This window comes from Lacerta agilis, chromosome 10 (genome assembly GCF_009819535.1).
Source record: "Lacerta agilis isolate rLacAgi1 chromosome 10, rLacAgi1.pri, whole genome shotgun sequence".
NCBI lineage: Eukaryota > Metazoa > Chordata > Lepidosauria > Squamata > Lacertidae > Lacerta > Lacerta agilis.
The window spans coordinates 13,039,062-13,059,273 of NC_046321.1; the positions used below are offsets into that span (position 1 = coordinate 13,039,062).

At 42.3% G+C, this 20,212-nt stretch overlaps 1 protein-coding gene across 1 annotated transcript in view; it reads left to right on the plus strand.

Annotated features, from left to right (window-relative positions):
* Nucleotides 1–20,212, plus strand: part of PLCZ1 (phospholipase C zeta 1) — a 45,760-nt gene that overhangs the window by 15,645 nt on the left and 9,903 nt on the right. The window contains 6 exon segments of the mRNA XM_033163195.1: nucleotides 1,532–1,684; nucleotides 4,238–4,459; nucleotides 5,765–5,921; nucleotides 7,791–7,907; nucleotides 17,594–17,635; nucleotides 17,638–17,765. Coding sequence (XP_033019086.1) covers nucleotides 1,532–1,684; nucleotides 4,238–4,459; nucleotides 5,765–5,921; nucleotides 7,791–7,907; nucleotides 17,594–17,635; nucleotides 17,638–17,765 — 819 coding nt within the window.

A 20,212-nucleotide genomic window follows, 5' to 3' on the forward strand; every position in this document is an offset into this window, starting at 1 on the left:
TGCAATCTTGCACACCATCAACAATCAGTCTCTAATTGATTATATGGATTTCACATTGGCTAGCCAAGCTTTGTGCAGACCTATTAGAAATTTGCTTCAAATAATGTTTTTTGGGGGCAACCTTGAATCTGGCCTATGCTGTAATTTCGACCAATATAGAAGCAAGGCAGTCTGAACTCTGGAAAATATGGCCAGGAGGGAACCTAACCATGGAATTGCCATCTGGGGATGTTTGGAGGTGCAGTTGGTGGGAGTGAAGCTGTCGCTAATAGTTCTGCACTCTTTCCATGGTTTATACCTGCACAATCTTTTGAAGATGGCCTTGCTTGGCCAGGAAGCTTACTATGTGGCTGCAGGCAAGTTCTATTTCTCATCCTAGCTTACTTCACAGAATTCTCGTGGAGAGAAAATGGGATAATCTGGAGTACTTTCCCTTCAACAAAGGATAAGATGAAATGTGGCAGATAAACTATTTCCATCTGGTGCCAAGGACAAAAATGAAAGAGGCTTTCACCTGTCAGTCTTAAATCTTTAGCATTTTAAATCAAAAGGCAATCTGGTTCAGCTGGTTTTGAAGGAGATTACACAGCAAAAATTCTTGCACATATCTGGCATTTATTTATTAAGGGAAATCTCGTATACACTTATTTTAACATACTCCTTTCTCTTAGTATATGTCTGGATGGCACCATAAACTAAAGGGACACAGTGGTGGTTGGCACCCATTGTGATTGGTAGGGCAGAAGGTAAAGAGACTAACAGAAGGTGGAACCAGAGCCAAAGTTTTGCCCCAATCCTGCTATGGCAAAGCTGGTTTAATTGCAAACGAGAGTCAGACAGGTGGGGACTTTCTGAGAGCAGGATGAGGTTGGTGGGGAAGTGACTCATTCACCCTGATGGAATGCAACAATGAAAGCACTGCAGCAACAATGAAACTTCAGGATAGTAATCGGAACATGACTCACCTTATATCCAAACCCTTTACAAGCTGTGGTTTGTAGCTGTAGGGCTGTTTCATGGCCCAAGGGACTTAGGGTGTATGCTTCTCTTAAGAGCACCTCCCCATGCCATACAGGCAAACTGCTTTTAGAAAAGGAGTGTGTCCCCTCACCTCACCTCCCAGCCTCCACAAATCTGTTTGTAATATGACATTGGCCTTACTTGTGTAAAGGGGAATAGCCAGAAAATCCAAGTTCTTGGGTATGCCAGAAGTAGCTCTTTGAAGTTTAACCTATCACTGATGCACACGCATTACAATACCACCACTGGTTCTGTACAGTAAAATGTATACCCAAATCCCAGAACAGCACTTGTGTGTGGTCTGTAGCTCAAAAGAGCACTGCCGTTTCTTTGAGAGGGGCTGCTTCTGCCTAGACAAATCAGCTGGGATATAAGATGTCGCAGTATTGTTTTGTATCTTTATTGCAGATAACAGTGCATGCTTCTCGTAGTATTCTTTTCTCTTGTTTTATACTGAATTTTCATATCTGTGTAACTGGGAATTACAGTACTCATTGAATTGTACTTCCAGGTCTCCGATTATCCTCTGATACTGTCTTTGGAGAATCACTGTAGCCCTAAACAGCAGGAAGTAATGGCAGATTATCTGACAAATATCCTGGGTGACATGTTGGTTATATCTACGATTGATGATATAATGCCAACTGAGCTCCCTTCCCCTGAGGTAACAAAACTGAGTTGCTCTTTCATAAAAGATAACAAGGAGGAAATCACTGCAGTTGGCATGGTTATTTCCTAAGAAGTTTATCATGCTACTCCCATTAAAATATGCAGAATTTACTACACCTGGAATGCATTCTGTTCGGTATAGAGTTTTTGTACAAATAGAAAATAACCAGAATGCTCCCCCCACACTAAGAAGAAAATATGTGTGTCAAAAAATTCAAGTGTAGACAGAAAAATTGGAAATACAATGCACTTTAGATTCCCTTGAACCTTCCAATGCATGTATTCATGATTTATTATTACCCTAAGGATGATAACACACCTTATATTTGTTATGCGATTTTAGTTATGTGATTCTAAAACGAAACAAAAGCCTGCAACATGTCAGAAAGGTACTTGTGTGGAATGCATTAAAAGTCTCACTACCTGAGCTTCATATCCCTCAATTGCTTTTCAAAGCAGACTTTAAAATATGCATTCTGGGAGTTCGCACATGTTTTTTTTCCCATCCTACATCTCCATTCCAGAGTTCTTGAATGAAAACACCAGATAGGCTACTGTACTTACTTGAGGTTGACAAGCATGGCTTGCCATGAAAGCTACTTGGCTGCAAGCTGTTCTCTGTGTCGCCACAGCTATGAATCAGGACAAAAGAAGGGGGCCAATGACTTCATGCACTATCCTAGCAACTTTTTCCCATGGCAGCTTCAAGGGATGACATTTAGAAAAGCTGGGATGGAGCACAACAGCTGAGTGATAAAGATTGACACTTTTGTCCCAGCCTTTGTAGTTTAAAGGACTTTCTGCACCAGAGTTTAATGTGGATTTGAAGCTCCTTGTGTCTCTAAACTATTTGTGGCATCCACTCAACATCCCCCTTATCCGAGTGACAGCCCATGAACCACATGAGTTGGCAGGGTGCACGAAAGCCCACCCCGATCTGCCCACTTCTGGCGCTGAAAACGGTGGTTGTGCATGTGCTGAAGTCACACAAATGGTGAGTTTCCTGCAGCAATAATGTGTGAAAAGGATCCTAGCCCTTGTGAATTTGAAAGGTACCTATTTGAATAGTTTTATTTGCACGGTCCCAGTTTTTTATTTGGAGATTTGCCCACTATTAACAAATACGTTCTAATTTTAAACCAGGAGTGAGCAACCGCAGGCCCAGGTGCTGAATGCTGCTGCCCTCCAGACCTCTCTGTTTGGCCCCTAGGGTTCTCGTTGGGCCACATCCCTCACTCCCCCACTCTGTGCCCTCTTCAACTGCTTTTTGCTGGAATGTGTCCTTGGTCTGTAATAGAGGCAACTCCCCATTTGTGTGCATCCAGGACGTGCATGACCACATGCCTTTTTTTGCACCAAAAGAGGGCAGAACAGTGGGGGGGGGCAGACTTACTGTCTCACTGTCGCACATGGTGCCTTGGAATGCAACCGCTGCGTAAATGGGGAGTTGCCTGTAATGCTATTTGCTTGCCTAGATGAACAGATGAGTGTGGGGAGGTGTGTGGGCTGACAGCTCTGATTTTTGCATGGCTGGAACATAGGCTATTGTAGAAAAGTGAGAGGTCCCCCCCCCCCCCGGAAGGTTGTCCACAAGGAAATGTGGTGCTCAGGCAGACATTGCATGTTTACACATGCAACTTTGGCAATTGGGTATTATTATTATTATTATTATTTTTAAAAAGGAGAATAAATGGGTTAAAGCCATCTCTTTCAGTTGCGGTGCACCATTAAAACCTACACAGGAGTACAGTGTAATACTTTTTATGAGGAGAATTTAATCATACAGATGCTCAGCAGTACTGTTCTTAATTGCAAAAAAGGAACAAATGGATCAGGAGAGAATTACAGATATAAAGCAGAACTCTTGGGAAATAATGCCATCTTGCAAGTACTGTTCACGTTTCTTGATTTCAGGTGGAAAGGGATATAAATAACTTTAAATGCACTGCAGAACTCAAAAGATTCGCTGTAAATTGATTCAGGAGGTATGAGGACTTCGGAGGGGGCTGGAATTCCAGTTATTGTAAAATCAGAGTACCTGCCCTTTCTTTTCTCCTGTGCTATGGAAACTCGAAATGTGCTCTTTTGTCTGTGTGTCTTTTCTTCTTGTTTCATACCTCATTCAAGCCAAATTTTCGCTAGAAATGTGAAAAATACTATCAGGATTCATTTGATGAAGATGATAACGATTGCCTGGTATCTCCTGGCTCAAACTCAGGCAACCTCTGAGCTTAACATGTGAGGAAAAGCAACAGACAAAGCAAACACATCAATAGCACAGCAAGCAGTGCCAGTGAACAGCTAGTCATGTGTTAGGCACAGCTTTGGGCTAACGGCAAAATAGGAACCCATGAGTCTCCAGAGGTTCTTGGATGTTGTCTCCCATTGCTCCGACCATTGGCCATGCTGGCTGGGACTGATGGCACTTGGAGCAACATTTCCTGGAGGCCCACACGTTCTGGATCATTGTCTTCCATTTTTAATTACTTTTTCTTCTTCCTTCTTGTGTTATTTATGTTTCTTAATACCTACTGCTTTCTTGTCACAGTCACTGAAATTCAAAATAATGATTAAAAATAAGAAAATTGGGACGCTTGAAGAAACGCTTGCAAGGAAGGGCACGGATAGCCATGGTCAGACAGGGGAATTTGAAGAGGAAGAAACAAGTGATGAGGAGCTGGACGACAACCCTTCGCACCCCAAGCAACCCCTGCTGAAAAAGAGAAGGGCACGCTGGAAAGGCTCAGCTCCACCTCGGAAAAAACAAAAGGTATGACCTGAAGTCATGTCTAGTTAGATCCCGGGTTTAAAACCTGCCAGAAAGCAAATACACCAGCCCTCCCTCCTCTTTCTGACATCTTTTTCACTGCTCTAAGATTTACTGCAATGTGCTCTGTGTAGGGCTGCCCTTTGGTCCTGAGGCTGCAGCTAGTGTAACGCCATCACAAAACACCTTCTTGTTGGATTTGTTCTGGCTGCCAGTTTGCTACCGGGCCAAGTTCAAAGCTTTGGTGCTAATGTATAAGGTATTTGCAGCACATGGCCAGGTTAATTGAGAGACTGCCTTCTCCCTTCTATTTCCAGTAGGTCAGTGTGTTCTGCAGGGGAGCTTCTCCTTAAGTTCTGAAGCTAGGGGATGCCTGCTCTACAGTAACTCGGAGCAGGGCTTTCAGTGTTGTTGCCCCTGTCTCGTGAAACTGTATCCCTGTCAAGACACGACAGGTGCCAACTACCTGCACTTCCTGCAAACAACTGTCTGCAGCCTTAGTTCCATATTGTATAGTTTAGCCATTAAGTGTTAAACAGAAAGGATGCAAATCTTGATTTACAGATCTTCAGTGTGGTATAGTAGTTAGATACCATATATTTAAAGAACCCCCCCACACCCCTAAGAATCCTGAGAATAGTAGTTTACCTCTAGCAGAGCTGCAGTACCCTTAGCAGACGATAGTCCCTAGGATTGTTTTCAAGCGGAAATGTGCTTTAAAATGTATAGCGTGTATCAGGAATGCCAACTTGGTTCTGCGACTGTGGGTGCCTGTGGCTTTGGGTGCCATGCAGTGTGCATGGCCCTGGTACCAAAATCTATGGGTCCCCGGCCCTTTCAGGAGGAACTTTGTGGGTGCTCGGGCACCCAGGGCCCCAGGGAGTTGGCACCTGTGGTGTGTATGCGGCTTCAGAATGGGATTGGGAAAACATGTTCATATCCCCACTCATGAAGCTGGCTAGGCTAAGTCACTATCTTTCAGTCTGGACTACTTCTTCGGGTTGTTGTGAAGATGAAGAGAAGGGAATCCATGTATGCTGCATTGAGCAATGAAGGTAGAAAACAGATATGAATTGATTTGACTATGAGTTGCAGCCAACTGAATTCTACTCAGAGAATGAAATTAATGGACCTAGTTTTGTTTCATTATTTAATTTTAACGAGTTTAACTCTGAGTGTGATTGACATTGAATAGAACCCCTTCCTTTGTGTGCTTTCAACAGAAATTGACATCTCAGTTGAAACTGAGATAGTATCTTAAAAAAAAATTATTAGCAAACCTTCAGTCATCTCCCATATCATTTATAGATGAAGAAAATAAAGATTGCCCTGGCACTGTCAGAACTTGTGATTTATACCAAATCTCGGAAGTTTGTAAGCTTTGAAGACTCAAGAGAAAAGCAGTTTTTTTACGAAAACAATTCAATTGGTGAGCTAAAAGCCCGAAAGCTGGCAAAACTCGCAGGTAATGTTGCTGTTTTCTCTTGCTTAAGCCTTCTGAACTGTCAATAAACTTTATGAGGCAGCTCGTCACCAGCTGGCAGGCAGTGAGATGTTTTGAGCGTTGATTCAGCGCTCTGCATGAGTTGAGTGGCTAAAGGTTTGTGTTGATTGGCTGTTAGCTACATTTCATCCAAGCCAAAAATATATGAAAAGAGGAAAGTACCAGTAAGTGGAAGCTTGCAGGGTTAAAAAAAAAAAAAACCTATAAAAAAACACCCTTGGATAAGTGACTGCAATTTTGTTCCACTGACCAGTGTTGCTTGGATCCAGTCCAGGCAGAGTTGAACCTGGCCTGGAATGCAGGAGTGTACCTTCCCTTCTGCCTCTCTCTGCAGAAAATACGTCAGTTGGGTTTTCCGTGGATTGACATTTGTTCAGACTGAGTGGTAAACAGCGGGTTTTCCTGGGGGGGGGGACAACCCCCCCAAAAAAACAAATGAACAAAAACTCCCACTCACTCTCTAAACTGGTTTGGCATAATTTGTCCGTTGCTAACCCTGATTAAAATAAACCTGAATGCTCTTCTCGATTTATACAGAGATTACTGTTTTCATCAGGGTTTCCAAGGTAAGTTCATGACCAGATTGAACCAGGTACATTTTAATCAGGACTAGGAATGATCAAATGTAACACCACACCAGAAAAAGGGGGTGGGAAGTGATTTGTGCCTAAGTAGGATGCAGTAAGGATGAAATAATGGTTTTGAGCCTGTGACTGTCTCTTGATCCATAAGACCTGTTTCTACTGTATTGGACAAAAAGTCCACAGAAACAGAAATATATCAGGTACAGGCCAACCTGCACGTTATTTTATTGATGCGTTTTGGGGACAATGGGTGCTTGAATTTTACTTGGGGCGGGGGTCAGCAGCTGTGAGCTCCCTATTCAGAGCTTCCTCCTCATCTGGATCAGGGCCTCACACTCGTTCCCTATTGAAAAGTACCCCCCTCTGGCTGCTGTTTGCTGCTGAGTGCCTTCTTTTGCAGTAAACAGCTGTTTCAAGGGCAAGTAGCAGGTATAGAGAGGGAGGGTCAGCAGGAAATGGGTGTGAGCCCCTAATCTGCATCGGGGAGATGTTCCAGATTGTGGCTTCATGGCTGCTTCCCCCCCCCCCCCCAAAATGGTGGCTAGTTTAAGAACACTGTTAAATAAGTTAATAACAATTAATTGGGCCACAGTATTATCATAATCATAATTATTATTACATATTACATTTGTTCTTTGCTCTATCTTGCCAAGGGCAACCCAGAGTGCCTTACAAACAAACAAACAAACAAACAAACAAACAAAACACCCACCCATCGATTTATCAAAATCAAGAGGAAAAAGAAATACATTAAAGACATCCCACCCATTTCTAAAAGACAGACAGATAGTTCAAGGCCAAAGGCCTGGTTATAGAGGAAAGTTTTTGCCTGGTGCCTAAAGGCCCTGATGAATAAAATATGGGGCTAATATCCATCCAATTTCATGTCACACGTGCTCCACCACCAGAAATTACTGCCTTCTGTATATACCTGAGACAGTCAGAATTTCTTCACTTTTAGTGATCACACCATTTGATCTATATAAAGAATGTTTTTATAGCTAATAAATATATGGTTTTTTGATAATAACTTTGTACTCCCCCATCCCTCCAGGGCATTAACAAGGTAAAGGAACAGATTATGACAAAATGAACGGTCACATCAATACACATCAGAATATTTTAAATGTGCACGTGTACTCAAACAGATTTTTTTTAAAAAACAACAACAACAACAACAACAACATTGCTTTCAATTAGTTGGGCTATTGTGTACCAATAACATGAATTTAAAAATGTCTTGTAGCTAATGAATTTGTTCAGCACACAGTCAGATTTCTTACAAGAATATACCCAAAAGGAACCCGGACCAACTCTTCCAATTATAACCCTCAAGAATTCTGGAACGTTGGGTGTCAGATAGGTAGGTGATTTAAAGTTGTTGTCGTTGTTATTGTCGTTCAGAACACGTCTTCTTGCTTGTGTATGGCACAAGGCTTGACACTTCGTTACAAGAATTTTTCACTCCTGTGAAAGATTGTCAGCATGGATTCCTTTTCAACCTTTTGCTCTTGCATAACTTGGATACAACACAAAGAAAGGGTGCTTAATTCCCATTCAAATCAGTGGAGTTATTTCTGTGGATTGTGAACTGCTGATGAAGTGACTGGACTAGTCTATGTATCTAGCTTCAGAAGCCCAAACATCCCCAGCCTCTTCCTGCTACAGTCAGATCACTGGAGACACCTGAGTTCCAGTAAAAGAGTGCAAGTGTTCTCCTGGCTTTCCCTATGTAGACGTTTGCTCTCCTTTGCTTGCTGTCCATGGAGTAGGTGAGAGAGCCTGTTTCTGCTGTTGCCTCTCTCACCTACTATCCTGACTCCAGGTCCCACCTATTTCTCCACCCATTATAGCCGCTCCTGTCTTGCTGCATGCTTCACAGTATAGAGCTAAGAGTGAGCCATGTATTGAGTTGTCTGTCTAAATCTACGCCCCTCCTTTATTGTAGCTAACATTTGTTGTAACTGAAGATTTGCTGATATTGCGACAGATCACAGACAGATATCTCACACGCAGTATTTAGCTATTGCATCCATAAATGTTAAAACAGGAACATGGTGTGCAGTGAGGAAATTGGCATGGGTAAATTGTAAAATCAGATTACACTTTGGGAATAGCAAGGCCCCTGAAAGACAAGCCTTCTAATGTAGCAAAACATATACAATAGAACCTTAACACTCAGCAAAAATTAGTATGCCTCCCACACGCAACTGCAGTGTAGGTTGGAAACAACTGGGTTAGTACATCTATACAATTATTTTCTTTTATTTATGAAGTAAAATGAAAAGCAGGGGATATATGCACTAGAGAAAAATGCACGGTGATTATTTAAATAAAGTGTTATTGTCTGCATTGCATTTATCTGACACAATAAGAAATAGCAAAAAAAAGGTTATAGAATTCAAAATGCTTTTGAGGTATTGCCTTAGCATTAATGAAACAGGAACTTTTCACACAAATGCAGTGCAATCCTTGCATGTCTACTAGAAGTAAGCCCACTGGGTTCAATGGGATTTACTCACAGGTGTGCATGTGTGGGTGTGACACACACACACTCTCTCTCTCACACACACACATATATATAGTTGCATCCATAGTGTAACTGTAGCAATGCTAAATAGTCATTTGATGTTGATAAATATTTTTGAAGTATTTAACGTCTTATCAAAATCAAGTTAGAGATATTAATGTTCCATGTAACAGCGCAATGCATCCCAATTGTCCAGTCCATAAGCTATTTCCAGAAACAGAAGATCAGACTTTCACATGGAACTCTTACAGTCACAAGATCTCTCCCAATATTACCTATCTCCTATGTTCAGGCTGTGAGTTCTAAGACAGGACATGCACACACAAGAAGGAGGTATCGGCAGGATGGGGAAATCTCCAGTTTTTGCAGAATTACAGCCAATTTTTAGAGGAAAGAAATACTAAGAGGAGAGGAAACCTTCGTTTTAGCTGTGGGTCTGAGGGATAACTAGATGCGTCATGAGAGATCTCCCACAAAATTTCTTTTCTTTCTTTCTTTCTTTCTTTCTTTCTTTCTTTCTTTCTTTCTTTCTTTCTTTCTTTCTTTCAAAAAATGGCAGATACGGGGTGAGTTAAATCAGACTGGGACTGCAATATTGAAGGGGGGGGGGTTAACCCCTTTCTTCTGCACCTTTTTCTCTTCCTCCAAGTTATTATTGGCCTGATGGAGAAACTTAAAGATACCCACATTATACCTATAAGTTGCACCTGTGAAGCAAATGGCGGCTCCGGGAGGGGCAATTTTGATCAGGAAAATTGTGAGGGGAAAGGCTTGACCTACCCTCCCACAGTCCAAAACCCCTACGACTTCACTGTGGCTACTTAAAAACAACAACAACAACAACAACAACAACAACAACAACATGAGATCCTAATCGTGGGCCTTAGAGTCATGTCTTATTTGGCCCTGACTCAGAGAAGTTATACTAGGTATAAGGTCAGCTTGAAATATGCCTTGTGAAATTCAGCAGGACATTTAGAAGGATGTCCAGTACACCAAGTCCTACCTCAGCTGTCTGGGTTTCCTTTTAAGCAAAGAGAATCATGAATCAGTATTATTGTTTTTAAATGACCAACTCATGCTTCACAGTTTCTATAAGTACGTGTTTACTCCCTGTGCAGGGGTGGGGATAAGAACTAAATCTGAGGATTCCCAAGGAATACAAGTATGGGAAAGCAAAAAGTTCACGACCCTTTCTTTCCAAGACTATATCTTGAAACTATGCATGTGAATGGATTAAAGTGTTTCTTTAATTTGAATGCGATGTTTTTTGCTCCTGCTCCCCACCCCCCCCCCCAAACAAAGCCGAGGAAGCAGAGCCATTTTCAACGTGGTTCCGGTTTGGTTCTTTTTTGAATGAAGTCTTAAAATAATATAATGCCCATTGTGCTGTGTTTTTGCTTTTTAAAATAACATTGGAGTAAAAGTGTTAAATTGGAGTTGCATGCAGTGAGTATTTTAAGCATGACCGATATGTGGCATGACTGTTTTAGGCATGACACATGCAAATCGGGCACTGCCTGCATTGTGAGCTTAGATATTATCTTTTGCAGCATATGCGTAACATTTGGCGTACATATTCAGTTTATTTGACTGTTAGAAGGGTCAGGAGGCAACCTTTCAAAATGAGAGCATGAGACTCCACCTGCCTCTGATCATTACTACCTATATACTTACCCATTAAAAATATTAGAAGTCTAGATGCTGAGCTCACGAGAATGTGGATGCCCCAGACCAGTCCTGGGGGTCTTCTTGGATAGAATGTGTGAAATGGAAACTCTCAGAATGTTTTCCAAATAAATCCAAGACCCCAACTCTATGGAGCTGGAGCTAGAGTTGGACTAGATGCCAAAGTTGTACTCAGCCTTGGAATTTTATTGCATCCACAATCATGTTTGCAGCTGCTTAGTAAAACTGCAGAAGAGAACCTGGCCCACTGTCTCCTGTTAGAGTAGGTGTGGGGAACCTTTGGCTCTCTAGATGTTGCTGAACTCCCATCATCCCTGAACTTCCATTCTTCCTGGGATTGGGGCAGCAACAGGAAGGGCTGTGGCTCAGTGGTAGAGCATCTGCTTAGCATGTGGAAGGTCCCACGTTTAATTCCAGCATCTTCCGGTAGAGTTGGGATTATCGCCAGCTTGAAACCATGGAGAGCTGATAGTGGTCAGCATAGTCAATACTGAACCAGATGGACCAGTGGTCCGACTCTGTATAAGACAGCTTCCTATGTCCTTAATATCTGGAAGGCCGAAGGTTCCCCACACCTGTGTTATAATTTTTACCAAATTGCCAAATAACCCAGAATATTCACTGCATCAAAATATTCTAGAAGGGGAGATTATTTGTACACACACACACACACACACACACACACACAGTACTCATCCAAGGCTACAGACTTTTTAGAGGACACAGTGATCTTGAAATCCAGTCTAGGTAATTAATAAGGAGCCAAAATGATTTCAGGTATTAACTTCCCCTTGAGTCTTCCTGACCATCTTAAGGGTTTTGCTATCATATTTCCTTAATTAATGTATTAAAGGCCTACTTTGGCAACAGGGAATAATGAAGCTGACTAAAGGCAGTCTGCTGTCAAAACACAATGCATTTTAGATGATATTAAAAACATCTCCCCGGTCTCTTTCAGGAAGTTCTTTTAGGCAAAAGTGTGAGTATCAGATTGATTTGCGCATTTTAGTAAAACCCCAGCTTAGATTTCCTTTAATGAGCAGTCCCCCCACCCGACAGATATTCCTCTCCCACTCCCATATACAAAGGATCCTGGTGGAAATGTGTTTTCAGGTGTAATTGGGAAATGGCAATGAATGATTTATAATAACTTTAAAAATGCTTTTGCAGCGGAGGCACCAACATTTGCAGTTAAATGGGAAAGATGAATGTAATTAAAAACATTAAAGTAACTGAGACCTTTAACTTTGCAGATGAAAATGACTTTATAGCTATAAAATGTAATTAGTCCAAACTTTTCTTGACACTGCGGCTGCTTACATAATTTCTGCCAAATCGCACAAAGCATATGCCCTTCCATATGCCCCATATGTGATCTCCCCTCACCCACCATCGTTTTTACCCATGTTACGTTGAAAGTTAATGATGACAATACATTCCCTGTGCATGTTTACTTGGAAGTGAGTCCCACTCTGTTCAATGGGGCTAAATTCCTTGTGTGTTTAGGGAAGGGCTGTAGCTCAGTGGCAGAAACATCTGATTTGCACCCAGAAGGCCCCTGATTCAATCCCCAACATCTCCATGCAGAACTGGGGAATGTCCCCATGTTGAGCCCTGGAGAGCCTCTGCCACCCAGGGCAGGCTGGGGGGGGGTACCTTTGGCCCTCCAGATGTTGCTGAACCACAGCTGGCCATACTTGCTTGTGCCGATGGGAAGCATAACTTAGCAACATTTGGAGGGCCAAAGATTCCCCACACCTGGTGTGGACAATCCTGATCTACATGGACCGATGATATAAGGCTGCTTCCTACGCTCCTAATTTCATCATTAATATGCAGTGATGAAACTGGGCATTTTAAGTGCCCTGTTAAATGCTGATGTGTATTACTTCATTTACTTCAGTATGTAGCTAGCCTGCCCTGCTGCACTTGGGGCTGCTTCTACTTATTCTGCTGAGTGGGGCCCCTGGATATCTGCCTCAGAAGACCTGCCTTGACAGCACCGCTGTTAGTACGCATATTTGGAAATGCAGCAGATCAGCACAAACTGACCAGGGGCTTATCTACACCTCTTTTTGATTTCTCTCAGTTTCCTATCCTTCTAAAGTTCTAAATAATGCCATTTTCGCAAATGTATGCATTTTCAATGCATGTTGTTGTTGTTGTTCAGTCTTTCAGTTGTGTCCGACTCTTCGTGACCCCATGGACCAGAGCACGCCAGGCACGCCTATCTTTCACTGCCTCTTGCAGTTTGGCCAAACTCATGTTAGTAGCTTCGAGAACACTGTCCAACCATCTCATCCTCTGTCGTCCCCTTCTCCTTGTGCCCTCCATCTTTCTCAACATCAGGGTCTTTTCCAGGGAGTCTTCTCTTCTCATGAGGTGGCCAAAGTACTGGAGCCTCAACTTCAGGATCTGTCAATGCATACTTCCGCCTAATATTCACATGTTTGTGAGCAGGGCAGCAAATTTCGTAGCAGTGCAAATTTTGAAAAATAGCTGCACTTTTGTTTGCATATTGTTTTGGGAATTCTGAATTTCCAGTGAGTCTGGAAATATCAGTTATAGATCAGCCTGTAAGGATGTTGTTGTTGTTCAGTCGTTCAGTCGTGTCCGACTCCTCATGACCCCATGGACCAGAGCACGCCAGGCACGCCAGTTCAGAATCCAGAACTCAAAACAGTGAGACCGAGAAGGATTCACATGCACATACCCCACACAGCATAACAAACCAAGGACTCTAAAATTCAGACATTTCTTCCTCAGATATAAAATGTGAAGTTGACAGCATGCAGTCAGTGGTTCTACATTTATCTCATAGCAAGAGAGAATAAGCCTCTTCTGAATTACTCTTAAACATGACTTGTGCCTCTTTGGGTCTGTATTTCTCTCTGGCAAACAATCAAGTACCTTTGCTTTCTTAAAAGCCCAAAATCATTTATCTATTTTATGTGTGCCGTGTTTGTGCTTTACTGGGCTGACTAGTGAATTTTCAATACAAGGAGCACCACAGTCCTAGACAAGGGAAGATTTTACTTCATGCCAGTGATAACTGTGCTGTCTTTCCCCCATGAATTATAATATCCTGTTCCAGGCAGTGTGCTGTTTTATTTCCAAAACTGCAGCAGCAAAACAACGGAAAGTGTTTTGAGCTACTGAGAAAAGGAAATTCTGACAGTTTTGTGTTCAAGATAAAGACCAGTGCTTTATGATTAAACTGCGAGGAGGGCTTGTGTAGCAATTCAAAATGTTTAGACAACAGAATGGTGCATTTTCACATAACTTACATAGATTGTCAAGCATATTTTCAGTACAGGTGTTGTTGTTTTTACTATAATTAGGTTTTACTACTTATCATTAAATTAGAAGTGCAGATCTTGTTTTTCTCTCTCTTTCATTCGACACTGAACAGCCGCTGAAGGGTGAGTGGGACCTGTCAGTTCTGCTTTGTAATTAATTCATAATTTAAATTTATTAGGGGTTCTGCAGAATAATTAATTCAGAAACCAAGGCTGTCCAAATTAATTATAAACAGGCACTTTCATGTTTATTATGGCATTGGTGCAGTGCGAGTTTTCTGGAAAAAGATGTGCCAGAACTTACTATGAGTCTATGAACACCTCCCTCGTTCTCTTTGAATGGCAATGGCACGCAACTGAGAGGTGCTGGAACTGAGTTCCAGTGAGTTCAGGCTGAAAAAAGCTCTGCATTGGTGCATACAATTGACATAGAAGCACTTGAGCAGCTTCTCAGCCTGCACGGTAAGGTTTCCACCAACCCTGCTACCAGATTTGTCCCTGTGTGGTTGAATAAACATGCTAGAAGCATCTGAGAGAATGCGGTCCTTTCCGTGCAGCTCATAGTTTGCTTACAGCTCCTTCAGGCCTCATAGCACAAGGGAATTACATCTCTCATGTTGCTGAAAGGCACTCAAGAGTTCCAGGTTTGCTTTTCCCCAGTAGACCTTCGGGTATAGGGTGGTATAGAAATCAAATAAAATAATAATAATAATAATAATAATAATAATAATAATAATAATGCATTGCAAAATTCAGAGAAGTTTGAGTTTCAATGGACGGCTGTGTTTCAGTTTGCATATTGTTTCAGAAAGTGTTGATTAGGTACATTTGCCTTGCATGCAAACTGAAATCTAATTTCCTCCCCATAGCTACTGTTATGTAGACCTCAAGGTTTTGGAAAACAGAAAGGTGGTCCAGCCATACCCAGCCAAATCCCCAATCTTTTCATCATTAGAACAAAACTTTCACAGACTGAGGCATTGGACCACCCTTACCCAAGAGGTGGAACCAGTGTGGGGCAATGGTTGATAGCTGGAAACAACTTCTGTGGCTAGGCAGGACAGGAGAGATTATAAGTGGGATTGGTAAAAGATTGTCATTGAGGGCCTGGGCTGGAATAATTGCAAGCGGGCTGTTCTATAAATTATTTGGAAGCATCATGTTCCTGCTATGCATATGAAGCTAATTATCTTTGTAACCTGTCTTGGGAGGGTTTGCCTTGAATATTTCAAATCCTCTAAAACAAACAAGCAAGCAAGCAAAGCTTACTCCTTAGTAAGTGTGTTTAGGATTGCAGCTGACATCACTCTTGTTCATATGTTGCAATTCCATACACTAGAGACATGCAGAGAATTTTAATAACTGGGAATTCCAAAGAGGTATGGCTTCCACTCTTCCATAATTTTGAAAGATTGGCCATATTTTTGGAGCACTGCTGTCCACAATAAGCAGAAAAATTGTTATAGATGGAGTTTGCACATATTGGTTTGTGAAGGCAAAATGATGTGAACAAACAAATCAGAGCTGCCTTCCATTTCATACATTTTTTTTTTTTTTTGCCGCCGGGGGGGGGGGACCTCTGGAGGCAGTAAAACTACAAAGCATTTTTTAAAAGAAGTTAACAAATAAAAGCAATTTTTTTAAAAAGCAGCAGCAAAATATGTATTAACTATCCAGCACATGGACTAAGTGTGGGGCTTTCACATCATAGAGTAGATGTGCTAGGTGATGAACTGATCCTTGCCATATGTGAAGCCAAACCGCTAAGGCACTGCTGCCAAATAAAAGTTGTAGCCTTGTTACTGCACTGCAGTAACATTTCACCCACAGCCTTGCAATATACCCGGGTTTGCAAAACAACAAGCATTGTGCTTCGAGTCCCCAAACACCTTCCCTATAGAAATAAAGACAAACTGACTCAGAATTAAATTTGAATGTTGATGGGCAAATTTAGGCCACACTTTATTGAAAAAGTCCCAGAAGTGTGACTGGTATTGGCTTGTTTTGTGTTCAGTCGTTCAGTCGTATCCAACTCTTCGTGACCCCATGGACCAGAGCACGCCAGGCACGCCTATCCTTCACTGCCTCTCGCAGTTTGGCCAAACTCATGTTAGTAGCTTCGAGAACACTGTCCAACCATCTCATCCTCTGTCGTCCCCTTCTCCTTGTGCCCTCCATCTTTCCCAACATCAGGGTCTTTTCTAGGGAGTCTTCTCTTCTCATGAGGTGGCCAAAGTACTGGAGCCTCAACTTCAGGATCTGTCCTTCTAGTGAGCACTCAGGGCTGATTTCTTTGAGAATGGATAGGTTTGATCTTCTTGCAGTCCATGGACTCTCAAGAGTCTCCTCCAGCACCATAATTCAAAAGCATCAATTCTTCGGCGATCGGCCTTCTTGATGGTCCAGCTCTCACTTCCGTACATTACTACTGGGAAAACCATAGCTTTAACTATACGGACCTTTGTCGGCAAGGTGATGTCTTTGCTTTTTAAGATGCTGTCTAGGTTTGTCATTGCTTTTCTCCCAAGAAGCAGGCTTAGGCATTGGTATTAACTATTCAGGCTCCTGTCCGCCCTGCAGGCAGCCCGGGAAGGTAAACAACCAGCAGAGGGAGCTCCATCAATGCGTATTGACTGGGCTCACCCCCCCAGAGTCCCTGGGTCCTGGTATGGCCCTTACCCTATCAGGGTTTCAGACAAGACCCCAGGTACCCAGATTCCTTTAACGGAATACCCTTGAATTGGAGGGGCAGGCGATGGCCAGACCTCCCCTCCCCCAAATTCCCCTTCCCCCAACCAATGCCTAACCTCCAAATCTTACAAAGTTGTGACGATTGCTAAGGAGTAGGCAAAAACTAAGTGGCCACAGCCAATTTGCCACAATGGAAAAATTCCTACTCGGTCCCTGCTGCAAAACAGACGACCAACTGAAGTCCAAATCAAGGCCATAGAACCTGATAATGGGCGGGCGGGTGGGCGGGTGTTCAGCAGCGCGGAGCAAGAAGAATCCCATGTCGCATTGCCGCAATTTTAAACCCCAACCCCCAAACCTTGCCACGTTACCAATTGGCTAAAAAGGCCATTGGCAGCCATAGCTCTACCGGCCTGTGCCGGGGCAAGCCCCGCCCCCAGGCCGGTTGGGGAAGATGTTTTCAGGGCTGAGCACAACATGGCCCCTCTGTTAAGAGGATCCACCTTGGATGAATTTACATAACCATGAGCTATGATCCCTCTTTCAATGTGCCTTCAACTAATTCCAGCCTGATCCTCTTAACGTCCTACTGATTTGCTGTACTCGGTCTGAGATTGGTTAGTTGTTCATAATATGCTTATTTTAAAAATGGAAAACCTTCTAAGAAGACAACCACAATAGCTGTATCTACTCAAGTGCTTAGAATCCAAAGCTGGAGTTACTGTGGTGTGTATATTCAAGCAGCTTGCAGGGTGGATATTATAAATATATATATATATTTATATTGTAGCCTCCTGCTATCTACCTTTCTGTAATTGAACATTCTGCTTTTTCATACAGTGGCCTTAAATTTCCAAACAGCAGGACTGCAAATGGATCTTCAACTGGGAAATTTTTGGATAATGGTGGTTCTGGCTATTTACTAAAACCAGAATACCTAAGAAATAGAGACACACAATTTACCCCGTATGCTATATCTGCCAACTGCCAACCGGTTCTTCTTACTATAAAGGTCAGTTCATTTTATTGATAACATTCTTTTATCTAATTTGCCAGACCACTTGAGCTTTTTTTTTTTTTTTTTTTTGCAAATAAATACTACAGGTGCTTTCTCTGTATTTTCCACCTCAGCTCATGATAAGCACTTCAAGTAACTTGTACTTGATAGCTGATTGGTGTCAATTGTGTCAATTAGCAGCATAATTGCTGCGAGCTGAGTTTAAGATTTTGTTGTTGGCATATAATTCCTGCACAGTTTAGGACCAGGTTATCTGAGAAGGAGGACCCTTCTACCTAGACCAGCTTGTTCACCTTAGGTTTTAGATGAGGTCCTTCTAGCATCTAGTAGAGACACATCTGGCAACTCAAAGGAGGGCCTTCTTTGTGTTAGCCCCCACATTGTATATGAACTCCACTTAAATGTATGATGGCACCTATGGTGCAGGTGTTCTGCAGCTTGGTAGATTTCAAACTATTTACTGTACATGGGCACTCCCAAGCTCAGATCCTTAATACTGTACTGACTTTACATTGACATTCTGCTTTATGTTTTTGTTATTGTGTTATACTGGTTTTATTTTGTAAACTACCTTGTCATTTTTCACAGCAAAAGGTGGTCTATAGTTAATTTAAAATAAAATGTGCACCAGCAGGGCCCCTGTGCTATCATTTGCATATGGTTGCTCTCTCTTTGCTTTCTGGTAGATTTGTGAAGATGCATAATAGCTCCAAGGCACTTACTCAGCTATAAACTGATTCAAGTCACACTTATAATGTGCCATTTGAAATGTGGAGGAGCGATAGCCTACATATATATATTGCTGCAGTCCAGCTGATTCCAGTGACACTGCATAAGCATTTCTGAATTTTCCTCCTAGGAATGTGTATAAGGAGGTCCTGGGGCTGATGCAAATATGAAATGAGTTTGATTGCTAGGGATATGCCTACACTGTCAAATTGTAGTGCTAATTAAAAACTCCTGTTTGCTCAGGTGTCTGGTGGCACTTGATTGACTACCTGCTCTGTTTTATACTTACTGTGTATTATCTGCTTTTTTAATTTGTGTAATTATTTTTAATTGATTAATGAATTGTTTTAATCATGTTGTTGAGACAGGTGGAATATAAATTTTAAATGACTAATGAACACCAACCCCAAATAACCAAACCAAATAGCCTTGGCTGCAGCAAATACCACTTTAGCCTCCAAAAGTTTGTGCATGACATCGACAGGATACAGGTTTTAAAACATAGATCTAGAGCAGCCTTCCCCAACTTGGTGCCCTCCAGATGTTTTAGACTACAATTCCCATCAGCTCTAGCTGTGCTGGCGGGAACTGATTGTGTTCAAAACGAATGGAGGGCACTAGCTTGGGGAAGCATTGTGTATGGAAAGAGTTAGAGCCCTTAGCACACTTAGAGCACACAGGTTTTTATTTCAGTGCATGTTTGCTAGTCTCTACCTGGTTATTAACTAGGGATGCAGGTGGTGCTGTGGTCTAAACTACTGAGCCTCTTGGGTTTGCCGATCAGAAGGTTGGCAGTTAGAATCCCTCTGATGGGTGAGTTCCCGTTGCTCTGTCCCAACTCCTGCCAACATAGCAGTTCGAAAGCATGACAGTGCAAGTAGATACCGTATTTTTCGCTCCATAGGACGCTCTGGACCATAGGGCGCACCTCGTTTTAGAGGAGGAAACCAGGGAAAAAATATTTTTCTGGTTTTCCTCCTCTAAAACCCATGTGTTTTTTTTTGAGAATCAGCTCAAAGTTTTGCAGCTTTTTTTTGCAAAGGGAAAAGCCCTGCTTTTTGAGGATCAGTTCAGATTTGCAGCTTTTGCAAAGGGGGAAAAGCATTGCTTACAAACCAGTAAGCACCAGTACAAACCAGTACAGACCAGTAAGCACCAGCAGGTAATAGGAAGCAAGAGGAAAGCAAACCAGTACAAACCAGTAAGCACCACTACAAACCAGTACAGACCAGTAAGCACCAGTAGAAACCAGTACGTACCAGCAAGTAATGGGAAGCAAGAGGAAAGCGAACCAGTACAAACCAGTAAGCACCAGTACAAACCAGTACAGACCAGTAAGCACCAGTACAAACCAGTATGCACCAGCAACTAATAGGAAGCAAGAGGAAAGCAAACCAGTACAAACCAGTAAGCACCAGTACAAACCAGTACAGACCAGTAAGCACCAGTAGAAACCAGTACGTACCAGCAAGTAATGGGAAGCAAGAGGAAAGCGAACCAGTACAAACCATACAGACCAGTAAGCACCAGTACAAACCAGTACGCACCAAGTAATAGGAAGCAAGAGGAAAGCAAACCAGTACAAACCAGTAAGCACCAGTACAAACCAGTAAGCACCAGCAGGCAATAGGAAGCAAGAGGAAAGCAAACCAGTACAAACCAGTAAGCACCAGTACAAACCAGTACAGACCAGTAAGCACCAGTACAAACCA